Source organism: Salmo salar, chromosome 14 (assembly GCF_965601325.2).
Source record: "Salmo salar chromosome 14, fSalSal1, whole genome shotgun sequence".
Lineage (NCBI taxonomy): Eukaryota > Metazoa > Chordata > Actinopteri > Salmoniformes > Salmonidae > Salmo > Salmo salar.
In genome coordinates, this window is record NC_138304.1 from 47,347,371 (window position 1) to 47,363,277 (window position 15,907).

Genomic DNA, 15,907 nt, shown 5'->3' on the forward strand with positions numbered 1-15,907 from the left:
GCAGAAGACGTGTCCTGTGAGAATTGGCCTGGAGAGACAGCTGAAGAGGTTGTAGTTGTCCTCGTTGATGCTGCGGTCCACATACATGTCCCTGTTCCTCCCCTGGAAGAAACTACGCTGGTAGTCCTTGTACACCGGCTTCTCAAGCCTGGAACTGTGGCAGGAGATGGAAACGTTTTAATCAAAATTGTGTTTCACTTCATTCAGTGAAGATTCATACTAAGTAAATCCAAATTGTTGCAATACAATCTTGTGTCATGATTTATTAGATAATGTCTCTGATGTTGTGTGGACAATGGTACAGTGAGGCCTTATGAGCAGGTAGCCTAGTGGTTAGAGCGTTGGGTCAGTAACCGAAAGGTTGCTTGATTGAATCCCAGAGCTGACAATGTTGAAAGAAATCTGTCTTTCTGCACCTGAACAAGGCAGTTCCCCAGTAGGCCGTCATTCTAAATAAGAATTTGTTCTTAACTGACTTGCCTAGTTAAATAAAGGTGTAAAAAAAAAATGTTTTTTTAAAATAAATAATAAACCGGCGTCCAAATTTATCGATTGTTATGAAAACTTGAAATCGGCCATTCCGATTAAATCGGTCGACCTCTACTTCTTGGATACTTACACCCCTTCCTTCCAAAGTTCTCCTTTTGCCATGTTGCTGTGATTTAGAGGATTTAGGACAGACCTAATCGTCAATATGGTAAACATGACTACAAGTTAAAGTATCACTGTCAAAATAACGCATAGACAAACAGCCGCTTGACTCAATCTTGTTTATTTCAAAACCATTCCTCATCAGGAGAAAACCAAAGTAAAGTTACAACTACCCACAGTGCTGTCATGTCTAATGCAAATCTGAAGTCACATTTCAGCGTTATTGTATAATATGTAAAACAATCTCTGTTGTGACAAAGGGCTGCTTATAAACAGAAAACCCCCATCCAACCACTACGGATTAAACACGACCACAATAAGTGAAAGGGATAGATACAGCTGTAATGGTAGGTGCACATAGCCCGTTATTGACCCGTGTAATTTCACCAAAATGTATTTAGGGTTTCTACGTTCTAAATGAATCCGGGCACATAAAAACTTGTGCTACCTCCCCAAAGGCCCCCCTATTCCCTTTATAGTGCAGTATTTTTTGACAACACTATCTAGGGAATAGGGGGCCATTGGGGACTCATGAAGAGAATTCAAACAACAAAATAATAATCATTCAATAAAACAAAACATCAAATGAGGGTCTGGAATACACACCAACAAAGAAAGTCTTAAAAAGAAGCTCATGTAACTGCGCTGTCATCATTGTGATAGTGCCTCACTTTATGCCAATTCACAGAACAACAATAAACACCCCCCAATTCTTATGCCTCTCTCTAGATCTTGAGAGAGGAATAAGACAACAGCCAATATAAAAATTAGAATAATTTTGCTGGAAACAGTTTGACTAAAACAGGTTCTAACAGTGTGAAAAAGTAAGACTGACTTGGGCTTTCTAAACAAACAAAAAAAAAGAAATGAAAAAAATGAAAAAATGAAAAAAGAAAAAAAAAGTGCCAGCTTCAGTTTGCAGACCCAGATTAAACCTACTCCTGGACCGAAGAACACCCCTTTCAATGGATACCTAATTTAGCATGCTTTTTCATACAATCTTCTTAGACTTCCTTCCTCAACCTCCACAATCATGTTTCAATTCACTAGTCCGGACCCAGATTAATCATAGTCTTGAAAGTCTCCATAAAAATGCCTTTTACTCTTAATCATCATCACCCCCCTGTTGGTTTGTAGCTTGGGTAAAGGTCGGTTTGTGTTATGTCAATCCTTGCCAGTCTAGGCGGAAAGATAGCACAAACAGACTGGTACCCAGGCTAGCTGGTTTGACACCCTAGATGTTTAGATGTTGGACTGGTCCAGGTTAACTTTGGAAGGGAGGGGTCCAGCCTCCTCCTCCTGCCCGGAGGTGATGATGACCAGAGAGGATGCTGGGTAAGGGGTGAGCAGTTTGTGGTCCTTGGCGTACTCCATGTCTCCATAGATACTCAGTTTCTACAAAGACAAAAGACATAAAAGTTTGATTTTCAATATTGATAGGGAGACCTTGGTTCCGTCTTGATTGCTAACATGTTAAGTACCCCTTCACTAAAACCAGTCAGTTGAACCAACAGGACCCTGAACAGCTTCTACCCTCAAGCCATAAGACTGCTAAATAGTTACATTTACATTTTAGTAATTTAGCAGACGCTCTTATCCAGAGCAACTTACAGTAGTGAATGCATACATTTCATACATTTTTTCTCCGTACTGGTCCCCCGTGGGAATCGAACCCACAACCCTGGCGTTGCAAACACCATGCTCTACCAACTGAGCCACACAGGTACCAGTAGTTAACCAAATAGCTACCTGGACTAGGGCTATTACGGTGACTATATTACCGCCACACTGGCGGTCACGAGTCATGACCGCAGTCAAATGCCACATGAACTTTTAGTCGTGGTAATTAGGCTTCTTCCAAGATCTGATGCTGCTGATGGTCATTAGTAGCCTACCAAACTTGCTAACTGCCTGTTACTCAGCACTCTATTGTCCCTCTAATCACTCTGACATCAATACAAATGTCATCCAACACTGCATGAGAGCCCATGAGATATGCAATTGTGTGAGAAAACAAAGTTGAGGGCCTCTTAAAAAGAGGCTCCCATCAGCTTTCCATAGGCTAGGCCTACTATAATTATCAACTTTCCTAATATTAAGCAAGACAAAGGAGATGATCATGGACAACAGGAAAAGGAGGACCGAACACGCCCCCATTGACATCGACAGGGCTGTAGCGGAGCGGGTTAAAAGTTTCAAGTTCCTTGGTGTCAACATCAACAAACTATCATGGTCCAAACACACCAAGACAGTCGTGAAGAGGGCACGACAACACCTTTCCCCCCCCCAGGAGACTGGAAAGATCTGACATGGGTCCCCAGATCCTCAAAAAGTTATATAGCTGCACCATCGAGAGCATCCTGACCCGACCGTAAGACGGTACAGAGGGTAGTGCATACAGCCCAGTACATTACTGGGGCCAAGCTTCCTGTCACCCAGAACCCATATACTATATTGTCAAAGACTCCAGTCACCCAAGTCAGACTGTTCTCTCTGCTACCGCACGGCAAGCTGTACCTGAGCACCAAGTCTAGATCCAAAAGGCTCCTTAACAGCTTCTACCCCCCAAGCCATAAGACTGATGAACAATTAATCAAATGGCTACCCGGACTATTTACGTCAACACCCCCCCCACTTTGTTTTTACACTGCTACTACTCACTGTTTATTATCTATGCATAGTCACTTTACCCCTACATGTACAAATTACCTCAACTAACCTGTATCCCCTGTATATCGCCTCATTGTTATTTTATTGTGTTACTTTTCTTCAATTTTATTTTAGTAAATATTTTCTTAATTCTATTTTCTTAAAACTGCATTGTTAGTTAAGGGCTTGTAAGTAAGCATTTCACGGTAACGTCTACACCTGTTGTATTCGGCGCATGTGACAAATACAATTTGATTAAGCACATTGCATCACTTTACAACAGGAGTATTATAGCCTACCTAGCTGGCATGAAAATTAACCACAAGAGAAGCGTCTTCCAGTCGCTATTTAAGTGCATAGACGACATGTATTTCCCCCCGTCTGTTTGGAGACAGGTGAATGATAACGGTCCGTTCTAAATCAAAACTCATTTCACACATACAGTATATTATTTATAAAGACAAGATTAAATCAAGAATAGTCTGTTAGTGACAATATTAATCTATCACTTGTGAATGATGCCCAGCTTCTGTGCAGTAAGGCAAGAAACAGTGCATGTCTTTTTTTGGGGGACTTATTCAAAATCATAGTTGCACACCTCATGTAGCCTAGCCAAGGCTTATATATACACGTTTTAAGGTTTGTATCACAACTAAAGTGACCAAATAACTTTACAACCGGTATAGAGCCTGACTGGCATACATAGGCGGCGCATGAGTTAAGACAATTTTCACCATTAAAAAAATTGCACCTTTATAAAGAGCATTATTGCATGAATGATAGTATTTGAGAACAGTGTTATCCTGCTAATTGATTGCATTTTGTAACATTCGCGATTATAGCCTACTGCCATGTGACATTGCTTCGCTTATAATGTGAAGAAATAGCCTAATAGTTTATCAACATTTTGATCTATTGCGTCAGCCTCGTTGCTATGATAATTATGTTAGTGGTTGTATTCATTTGGGATCTATCGCATCCCACAACTGTCCCAGACTATGTTCGGAATGTTTATTTCTCACACAGAACAGGTCAACTTTTGTACTATGGGGGATAGGAGATTGATATAGGGGGGGATAGGAGATTGATATAGGCTGTAGTGTCAGGGGATAGGAGATTGATATAGGCTGTAGTGTCAGGGGATAGGAGATTGATATAGGCTGTAGTGTCAGGGGATAGGAGATTGATATAGGGGGGATAGGAGATTGATATAGGCTGTAGTGTCAGGGGATAGGAGATTGATATAGGCTGTAGTGTCAGGGGATAGGAGATTGATATAGGGGGGATAGGAGATTGATATAGGCTGTAGTGTCAGGGGATAGGAGATTGATATAGGCTGTAGTGTCAGGGGATAGGAGATTGATATAGGGGGGATAGGAGATTGATATAGGCTGTAGTGTCAGGGGATAGGAGATTGATATAGGGGGGGATAGGAGATTGATATAGGGGGGGATAGGAGATTGATATAGGCTGTAGTGTCAGGGGATAGGAGATTGATATAGGGGGGATAGGAGATTGATATAGGCTGTAGTGTCAGGGGATAGGAGATTGATATAGGGGGGATAGGAGATTGATATAGGCTGTAGTGTCAGGGGATAGGAGATTGATATAGGGGGGAAAGGAGATTGATATAGGGGGGGATAGGAGATTGATATAGGCTGTAGTGTCAGGGGATAGGAGATTGATATAGGGGGGATAGGAGATTGATATAGGCTGTAGTGTCAGGGGATAGGAGATTGATATAGGGGGGATAGGAGATTGATATAGGCTGTAGTGTCAGGGGATAGGAGATTGATATAGGGGGGATAGGAGATTGATATAGGCTGTAGTGTCAGGGGATAGGAGATTGATATAGGGGGGATAGGAGATTGATATAGGGGGGATAGGAGATTGATATAGGCTGTAGTGTCAGGGGATAGGAGATTGATATAGGGGGGATAGGAGATTGATATAGGCTGTAGTGTCAGGGGATAGGAGATTGATATAGGGGGGATAGGAGATTGATATAGGCTGTAGTGTCAGGGGATAGGAGATTGATATAGGCTGTAGTGTCAGGGGATAGGAGATTGATATAGGCTGTAGTGTCAGGGGATAGGAGATTGATATAGGCTGTAGTGTCAGGGGATAGGAGATTGATATAGGGGGGATAGGAGATTGATATAGGCTGTAGTGTCAGGGGATAGGAGATTGATATAGGGGGGATAGGAGATTGATATAGGCTGTAGTGTCAGGGGATAGGAGATTGATATAGGGGGGATAGGAGATTGATATAGGCTGTAGTGTCAGGGGATAGGAGATTGATATAGGGGGGAAAGGAGATTGATATAGGGGGGGATAGGAGATTGATATAGGCTGTAGTGTCAGGGGATAGGAGATTGATGGGGGATGGGAGGGGGGGATAGGAGATTGATATAGGGGGGATAGGAGATTGATATAGGCTGTAGTGTCAGGGGATAGGAGATTGATATAGGGGGGGAAAGGAGATTGATATAGGGGGGGATAGGAGATTGATATAGGCTGTAGTGTCAGGGGATAGGAGATTGATATAGGGGGGATAGGAGATTGATATAGGCTGTAGTGTCAGGGGATAGGAGATTGATATAGGGGGGAAAGGAGATTGATATAGGGGGGGATAGGAGATTGATATAGGCTGTAGTGTCAGGGGATAGGAGATTGATATAGGCTGTAGTGTCAGGGGATAGGAGATTGATATAGGGGGGATAGGAGATTGATATAGGCTGTAGTGTCAGGGGATAGGAGATTGATATAGGCTGTAGTGTCAGGGGATAGGAGATTGATATAGGGGGGATAGGAGATTGATATAGGCTGTAGTGTCAGGGGATAGGAGATTGATATAGGCTGTAGTGTCAGGGGATAGGAGATTGATATAGGGGGGATAGGAGATTGATATAGGCTGTAGTGTCAGGGGATAGGAGATTGATATAGGGGGGATAGGAGATTGATATAGGCTGTAGTGTCAGGGGATAGGAGATTGATATAGGGGGGGATAGGAGATTGATATAGGGGGGGATAGGAGATTGATATAGGCTGTAGTGTCAGGGGATAGGAGATTGATATAGGGGGGATAGGAGATTGATATAGGCTGTAGTGTCAGGGGATAGGAGATTGATATAGGGGGGAAAGGAGATTGATATAGGGGGGGATAGGAGATTGATATAGGCTGTAGTGTCAGGGGATAGGAGATTGATATAGGGGGGATAGGAGATTGATATAGGGGGGGATAGGAGATTGATATAGGCTGTAGTGTCAGGGGATAGGAGATTGATATAGGGGGGATAGGAGATTGATATAGGGGGGATAGGAGATTGATATAGGGGGGATAGGAGATTGATATAGGGGGGATAGGAGATTGATATAGGCTGTAGTGTCAGGGGATAGGAGATTGATATAGGGGGGGGAAAGGAGATTGATATAGGGGGGGATAGGAGATTGATATAGGCTGTAGTGTCAGGGGATAGGAGATTGATATAGGGGGGATAGGAGATTGATATAGGCTGTAGTGTCAGGGGATAGGAGATTGATATAGGGGGGATAGGAGATTGATATAGGCTGTAGTGTCAGGGGATAGGAGATTGATATAGGGGGGAAAGGAGATTGATATAGGGGGGGATAGGAGATTGATATAGGCTGTAGTGTCAGGGGATAGGAGATTGATATAGGGGGATAGGAGATTGATATAGGGGGGGATAGGAGATTGATATAGGCTGTAGTGTCAGGGGATAGGAGATTGATATAGGGGGGGATAGGAGATTGATATAGGGGGGGATAGGAGATTGATATAGGGGGGATAGGAGATTGATATAGGGGGGATAGGAGATTGATATAGGGGGGATAGGAGATTGATATAGGCTGTAGTGTCAGGGGATAGGAGATTGATATAGGGGGGGAAAGGAGATTGATATAGGGGGGGATAGGAGATTGATATAGGCTGTAGTGTCAGGGGATAGGAGATTGATATAGGGGGGATAGGAGATTGATATAGGGGGGGATAGGAGATTGATATAGGCTGTAGTGTCAGGGGATAGGAGATTGATATAGGGGGGATAGGAGATTGATATAGGCTGTAGTGTCAGGGGATAGGAGATTGATATAGGGGGGATAGGAGATTGATATAGGCTGTAGTGTCAGGGGATAGGAGATTGATATAGGGGGGATAGGAGATTGATATAGGGGGGGATAGGAGATTGATATAGGCTGTAGTGTCAGGGGATAGGAGATTGATATAGGGGGGGATAGGAGATTGATATAGGGGGGATAGGAGATTGACATAGGGGGGATAGGAGATTGATATAGGCTGTAGTGTCAGGGGATAGGAGATTGATATAGGGGGGGAAAGGAGATTGATATGGGGGGGATAGGAGATTGATATAGGCTGTAGTGTCAGGGGATAGGAGATTGATATAGGGGGGATAGGAGATTGATATAGGGGGGGACAGGAGATTGATATAGGCTGTAGTGTCAGGGGATAGGAGATTGATATAGGGGGGATAGGAGATTGATATAGGCTGTAGTGTCAGGGGATAGGAGATTGATATAGGGGGGGAAAGGAGATTGATATAGGGGGGGATAGGAGATTGATACAGGCTGTAGTGTCAGGGGATAGGAGATTGATATAGGGGGGATAGGAGATTGATATAGGCTGTAGTGTCAGGGGATAGGAGATTGATATAGGGGGGATAGGAGATTGATATAGGCTGTAGTGTCAGGGGATAGGAGATTGATATAGGGGGGGATAGGAGATTGATATAGGGGGGATAGGAGATTGACATAGGGGGGATAGGAGATTGATATAGGCTGTAGTGTCAGGGGATAGGAGATTGATATAGGGGGGGAAAGGAGATTGATATGGGGGGGATAGGAGATTGATATAGGCTGTAGTGTCAGGGGATAGGAGATTGATATAGGGGGGATAGGAGATTGATATAGGGGGGGACAGGAGATTGATATAGGCTGTAGTGTCAGGGGATAGGAGATTGATATAGGGGGGATAGGAGATTGATATAGGCTGTAGTGTCAGGGGATAGGAGATTGATATAGGGGGGGAAAGGAGATTGATATAGGGGGGGATAGGAGATTGATACAGGCTGTAGTGTCAGGGGATAGGAGATTGATATAGGGGGGATAGGAGATTGATATAGGCTGTAGTGTCAGGGGATAGGAGATTGATATAGGGGGGATAGGAGATTGATATAGGCTGTAGTGTCAGGGGATAGGAGATTGACATAGGGGGATAGGAGAGGCTGTAGACAGTTCTAATATCTTCAATATGTGCCTTGGAATTTGATAAGGACGCACAAAGTTACGTCCCCGATGTGTCGGTCTTCACTTGTAGCCTACTTCAGAGCTGAGATGCCTGTGAGAAGAACCCCGATCACGTGATGGACATTGGCGAATAAGAATTGAGATATCTGAGAGAGAGCCATGCGAGTGAGAGGTGCTTCGGAGAATGGCGATTCGCAGAGGGGAGAAGGGAATTAGAATTATTAAATTCAACCCAAGCTGCCTTCAGCACACATCCGTGACGGTGGAGGTTCGATTCCGACACTCGCCCTTCTAGCAGATGGTGTTAACTGTAGCATAACCTACCTGTGTATTTGAGTTATTATAGGATACACAGTGTCAGTTTGTCACTTCCACGAGGTTGGAATAACATGTTCAACTACTTAAGAAATTGGCTTGAATCTAGGTTGCGCCTTTAAAATTGAGAAAATGAACGAAGAAAACATTTAAAATAAATAACTTCTCTCAATGACATCTCAAACACCAAACCCTGGCGTGGTCTGCTTTACAAGCGTTCCTGGAAGTCTCGCTATGTTGTGCCCCTGGGTTTAGAAACTATGGTACGGTACTCCATTGTATAGCCTACAAACACCTCTGCCAGCTGCCCCCTGGTGGTGATTGTAAATATTAAATCGAATCCTCCTGCTGCAGGATTATTTTCCTTTTGTGACGAAATGGGTCAAATTAAGATCTGACATCTGTACCCAGGTTAAGTGGGATTGATGGGACCGGTGCCGTTGCTCGATAGTCCCTTTATTTTGTTTGCATTTATGCAAAGACTTATGGGATTTTAGAATATTCCTTCATATTTTTGACCTAGGGGGAAGAGTTACCTCAGCTGGGACATATTGGTCAACAGCGGTCGCAACAGTAGCACAGCAGATCCAGATGAGAACCAGAATAGACAGGATCAGAGTGGTGGTCAGGATCCAGCCTGGGAGCCAGGGGTTCCTAGAGAGGAATGTCAGATACACATCAATGAGTCATTCAAAATCAGGAGCTCAGTGTTTATCCCAAACAATTCCTTCTTTACATCTTAGGTTTATCTTTACAGTTTATATAAACTGTGGACTATTTTAGCACCCCGACCTTTGCCTCCTGCTTCCTCAGCTGTATTGCCTGATAAACCTACCATCTAAACCTAATAGTTTGCGTAGAAGACGTGTCCTTCTGTAACTGACCTGGAGAGACAGCTGAAGAGGTTGTAGTCGTCCTCGTTGATGCTGCGGTCCACATACATGTCCCTGTCCCTCTCCTGGACGAAACTACGCTGGTAGTCCTTGTACACCGGGCTACCAAGGCCAGGATCTGGAGCGGGAGAGATAGACATGTTTCCATACCAATTGTTTATTTTTTTTTGCATTACACAGTAAACATTGTGATTGTGTAAAAGTTCATCCGTAAATCCTAAATGCACACTCACAGCATCTAGTTTTTCCCCCAGTCAATTTGATAAATAAAAAATATAGATCGATATATCTTTTTATAAAATGTTATCAGCAGCGTACACATATTTTGCAGATGTTATAGCAGGTGAAGTGAAATGCTTATGTTTCTAGCACCATCAGTGCAGCATATCTAATAATACAAAACAAATCCCCAAAATTAAGGAATATCAGAACAAGCAATGTCAGTCCAGAACATACACTACATGGCAAAAAGTACACTACATGGCAAAAAGTATGTGGACACCTGCTCGTCGAACACCTCATTGCAAAATCATGTGCATTAATATGGAGTTGGTCCCCCTTTGCTGCTATAACAGCCTTCACTCTCCTGGGAAGGCTTTCCACTAGATGTCGGAACATTGCTGCATATATACACACCCCTTCAAATGAGTGGATATTTAAGCCACACCCGTTGCTGACAGGTGTATAAAATCGAGCACACAGCCATGCAATCTCCATAAACAAACACTGACCTTACTGAATAGCTCAGTGACGTTCAATGTGGCACCGTCATAGGATGCCACCTTTCCAACAAGTCAGTTCATTAAATTTCGGCCCTGCTAGAGCTGCCCCGGTCAACTATCAGTGCTGTTATTGTGACATGGAAACGTCTAGGAGCAACAACGGCTCAGTTGCAAAGTGGTAGGCCACACAAGCTCACAGAACGGGAACACCAAGTGCTGAAGCAGGTAAAAATTGTCTGTCCTCGGTTGCAACACTCACTACCGAGTTCCAAACTGTCTCTGGAAGCAACGTCAGCACAAGAACTGTTCGTCGGGAGCTTCATGATATGGGTTTCCATGGCCGAATAGCTGCACACAAGCCTAAGATCACCATGCGCAATGCCAAGCTTCGGCTGGAGTGGTGTAAAGCTCGCGGCCATTGAACACGCATTCTCTGGAGTGATGAATCATGCTTCACCATCTGGCAGTCCAACAGATAAATCTGGGTTTGGAGGATGCCAGGAGAACGCTACCTGCCCCAATGTATAGTGCCAACTGTAAAGTTTGGTGGATGAGGAATAATGGTCTGGGGCTGTTTTTCATGGTTCAGGCTAGGTCCCTTAGTTCCAGTGAAGGGAAATCTTAACGCTACAGCATACAATGACATTATAGACAATTGTGTTTTTCCAACTTTGTGGCAACAGTTTGGGGAAGACCCTTTCCTGTTTCAGCATGACAATGCCCCCGTGCACAAAGCGAGGTCCATACAGAAATGGTTTATCGAGATCGGTGTGGAAGAACTTGACTGGCCTGCACAGAGCCCTGGACCTCAACCCCATCGAACACCTTTGGGATGAATTGGATTGCCGACTGCGAGCCAGGCCTAATCGCCCAACAGTCCGCGACCTCACTAATGCTTGTGTCTGAATGGAAGCAAGTCCCCGCAGCAATGTTCCAACCTCCAGTGTAAAGCCTTCCCAGAAGAGTGGAGGCTGTTATAGCAGAAAAGGTGGGACCAACTCCATATTAATGCCCATGATTCTGGGATGAGATGTTCAACAAGTAGGTTTCCACCTACTTTCATTCATGACATAGATGTGTATAGACAGTATATTAATATAAAAAGGTGTGTACAGCAGTAGCTATATAGGATGAGCCTTGACTAGAATACAGTATACATATGAAGTGGGTAAAACAGTATGTAAACATTATTCAAGTGACTTGTGTCCGATGACTATGTACATGTACACTGAGTGTACAACACATTAGGAACATCTGCTCTTTTCATAACATAGCTTTCACCTAGTCAGTCTACGATCCCTTATTGATGTCACTTGTTTCCTGTGTGTGTCAACAATGGTCCACCACACAAAGGACATCCAACAAACTTGATTCAACTGCAGGAAGCATTGGAATCAACATGGGCCAGCATCCCTGTAGAACGCTTTCGACACATTGTAGTGTCCATGCACCGATGAATTGAGGCTGATCTTAAGGGAGTGCAACTCAATATTAGGAAGGTGTCCTGATGTTTTGTACACTCAGGGTATATGTACATAGGGCAGCAGTCTCTAAGGTTCAGGGTAGAGTACCGGGTGGTAGCTGGCTAGTAACTATGAATATGATAAAGAGGACTTACATTTCTTCTGTGGTTCTCCCCTGACTTCCTCTTTCTGGAGCTCAAACGCAGGAATAAACTGGATCTGTGGTTCAGTCTGTCAAAAAACAAAATGACATACTCAAGTTACACAACAATTACTTTGATAAAAGGTAAATTGTTGGGTAACTTATGTTTATGACTTACCTAGTTAAATAAAGGTGAGTATAACAGAACTCATATGGCAGGCAAAAACCTGAGAAAAAATCCAACCAGGAAGTGTGGAAATCTGAGGTTTGTAGTTTTAAGCGATTCCCTATCCAGTATACAGTGTCAATGGGGTCATTTTTCACTTCCTGAGGCTTCCACTAGATGTCAGTCTTTAGAACGTTGTTTCATGCTTCTACTGTGAATGGGGAGAGAATAAGAGCCATTGGAATCAGATGACTGAGAAAATGACATGAGCTCAATCGCGCGCCCTCACGTGAGAGTTAGCTGTGTTCCTTTTCATTTCTGAAGACAAAGGAATCGTCCGGTTGGAATATTATGGAAGATTTATGATAAAAACATCCTAAAGATTGATTCTATACATCGTTTGACATGTTTCTACGAACTAATATAACTTTTTTGACTTTTCGTCTGAACTCGATTTGGATTACTTGACTGAACGCGCGAACACAGTGGATTTGGATTACTCGACTGAACGCGCGAACAAAATGGAGGTATTTGGACATAAATATGAACTTTATTGAACATTTATTCTGGAACTGGGATTACTGGGATTGCATTCCGATGAAGATCAAAGGTAAGTGAATATTTATAATGTAATTTTTGTCATTTCTGTTGACTCCAATGGCGGGTATCTGTATGGCTTGTTTTGATATCTGAGCGCTGTACTCAGATTATTGCAAAGTTTGCTTTCGCTGTAAAGCTTTTTTGAAATCTGACACAGCGGTTGCATTAAGGAGAAGTGTATCTATAATTCTTTGAATAACAGTTGAATATTTTATCAACGTTTATGATGAGTATTTCTGTAAATTGATGTGCTCATTCACTGGAAGTTTTGGGAGGCAAAACATTTCTGAACATTACACGCCAATGTAAAATGGGGTTTTTGGATATAAATATGAACTTTATCGAGCAAAACATACATGTATTGTGTAACATGAAGTCCTATGAGCGCCATCTGATGAAGATCAAAGGGTAGTGATTAATCTTAGCTGTATTTCTGGTTTTTGTGAAGCCTCTCCTTGCTTGGAAAATGGCTGTGTGGTTTTTCTTGTCTAGGCGTTTTCCTAACAATCTAATGTTATGCTTTCGCCGTAAAGCCTTTTTGAAATCGGATAATGTGGTTGGATTAACGAGAAGTGCATCTTTAAAATGGGATATAATAGTTGTATGTTTGAGAAATTTGAATTATGAGATTTTTGTTGTTTTGAATTTGACGCTAGCGTCCCACCTACCCCAGAGAGGTTAAATACAATTTCAAAAAAATACCTACTCAAGTTCCATTAGTGGCAATGTGCAACAGGAAGTGAAAAACAAATCCTAAAGGAGTGCCAGTTTGGATGAATAGGGTTGAAGTCGCTCCACAAAAAAACACTACCTGGAAGATGACCAGCTTCCCGTCGTCAGCCTGGAGGTAGAAGGTCCAAGAGGAGGAGATGAAGCTGTGGGCATGACTCATGACATCGTCCCAGAACCCTCTCACCAGAGTCAAAGGGTACAGCAGGTGGATGCGGGGCATCATGGCCAGCAACTGGAGGATGATAGTATTATGGGGTCAAGGGTCAAACACACATCCCTGTTCATGGGGTCTGGTAGAAATCACATATCTAGGACCAGGCAATGTTTGTGCTTTCTTGACAAATGTTATTGTCAATGGTGCAGGACTTGGCTATACAGCACAAACAGTTCTGGGACCAGGCTCCTCACACACACACTTGGTTAACAACATTTCTATTCCAATAGGCTGTCTCAGTCTATTTTCCTACATATCACCAACAATATTTCTATTGTCAATATCAGTCTTCAACAAACAATGGCAGTTACTTGAGTGTGTTTGAGGGAGTGGTGTAGAACAGTACCTGCTCTTGTCTTTGCTCAGCAAACGGTAGTTGACTCTGGCAGCCCAGGTTGCAGGCATACTGCTCCTCTGACTGGCTGTATGCTTCATGACAAGCTGGGGAGAATCAGGAAGTAAAAAAAAAATAAACAGGTTACAGACAGAACAGATAACACTCGTCTCGTGGAACCAGTAGACTGTCTAATGGGTGTGATTTTAACACATTTTAATGAAGAAGTGTATAGATGGTCTTCTATAATTTAGTCAAACATATTGCAGGCTTGAGGCTGATTCTGAGGGTAAAAAGGAGGTGAAATTCAATTTTAGGAAAGGTGTTCCTAATGTTTGGTATACTTAGTGTACGTTGTAACTTTTGTCACTATGTTGTTTTCTGAATCAAAATGGGGTAGTGGGCGTGTCCAATGGCACTAACCTCTTGGCCCAGACACATTTTTGGGGGCAGAGAGAGAATTTTATGGTTTTAAAGCTAATTTCCTGCAATTCTAAACATTTTGTTATGGCTTATGCCGTGTTCTTATGCTATCCGAGTAACTAAGATGATAACAAAATCAATGCGGGCCCCCAAGCCATGACATTTAAAAAAAAATGTTTAGATTCTTCTACAAGGACACCCTGATTATTACTGTATTGATGACATTACGAACACTGATTCTGTAGCAGCTTGAAAAGTCACTGTCTTTTGTTTTGACTTCGTACAAGCCTCTCAAGTTGATGTTTAGGGAACATTTGGTACTTTCTGATTAGAATATAAAAAGGGCCTGTTTCCAAGAGACCCGTTAGACATTTTATTTGCTTCTGCTTTCTTTCTCCCTCCCTGAAATCTTGTAATAAACCTTTTGGTTCAACTGAAAACTGCCTTCACAATAGTATTATCGGTTTTCTGCACATGAGCCTATCTGTTTTGAAGACATTGCATGAGCATCTTACTGGAGTCACACTCGACTTTAGTTTGGTTCAGATCCTCACTGTCGCCCACGAACTGGCAAATGGAGAACAGACGACAGCCTCTCTGGCAGGCGTACAGTTCCTCCTCCTACAACACAAAACGAACACAGTCATGAACAGGACTGAACCAGTATCTTTGTACTCTCGAACGTTCAGAAAGCTCCGATTCAAACTCTCATTCACCAGCGTTACGTCAAAGTACGTTCGTTTCGCTGAGCAACTACCGTAATCTAAATTGAACATTAGCGACCGTAACGGAAGTATGTACTTCTCAAAAATGTCGTAATAAAAATGTAACGTTAAGTTACAAACAAAAGAGGAAAAAAAAAAAAGCCCACTCGGCACCTCCAATTTGAATCACTTATTACAACCATACACAGGTCAGAAGTCTACAACAGCTCAATACATCGTAGGTGCCAGAGTCATTTTTCGGTTGCTGAATGACAGTTTAGCTTATCCAGTTTTTCGGTATAGTAGACTTGCTTAGCTAGCAAAACGGCTAACGTTACTAGCTAGCTTCCAGCAACTCACCCGAGGATATGTGTGCAAACTGTAAGTCATTTGACATGTCTTATGGCAAGACGCAGTATTTCCCAAAACTCCATCAAAAACATCGGCAGTTACCGAGGTGTATGCGAGCACGAAGCACAGACTCACTAACACACTAAAGGACTTCAACGTCCCCATTTTAGCCTGCTGCAAAAAATCCCAACGACAGGCGAGTCCTTCTTCTTCTTCCTCGTTCGTGAAAATCTCGCGAGAATAAAATCGTGATTCGGGATGGCTG

The 15,907-nt window shown here is 42.9% G+C and overlaps 1 protein-coding gene across 1 annotated transcript; it reads right to left on the reverse strand.

Annotated features, from left to right (window-relative positions):
• Positions 1–756: 756 nt before the first annotated feature.
• tmem59 (transmembrane protein 59) lies at positions 757–15,890 on the reverse strand. The gene is made up of 8 exons (XM_014141281.3): positions 15,652–15,890; positions 15,103–15,208; positions 14,177–14,271; positions 13,696–13,848; positions 12,132–12,207; positions 9,783–9,909; positions 9,435–9,552; positions 757–2,046 (listed from the first exon to the last, which is right to left on the reverse strand). The coding sequence occupies exons 1-8, from the start codon at positions 15,805–15,807 to the stop codon at positions 1,894–1,896; spliced, it is 984 nt and encodes a 327-aa protein (XP_013996756.1). The 5' UTR covers positions 15,808–15,890; the 3' UTR covers positions 757–1,893.
• Positions 15,891–15,907: the final 17 nt, after the last annotated feature.

What these genes read in the sequence shown, in the direction of transcription:
- tmem59 (XM_014141281.3), bottom strand. Translation starts at nt 15,807, where the DNA reads ATGGGGACGTTGAAGTCCTTTAGTGTGTTAGTGAGTCTGTGCTTCGTG. An exon ending in CTGAGCAAAGACAAGAGCAG is followed by an intron (nt 13,849 to 14,176) that starts GTACTGTTCTAC and finishes ATCATCCTCCAG; the next exon opens with TTGCTGGCCATGATGCCCCG. An exon ending in GGGAGAACCACAGAAGAAAT is followed by an intron (nt 9,910 to 12,131) that starts GTAAGTCCTCTT and finishes CTCCCGCTCCAG; the next exon opens with ATCCTGGCCTTGGTAGCCCG.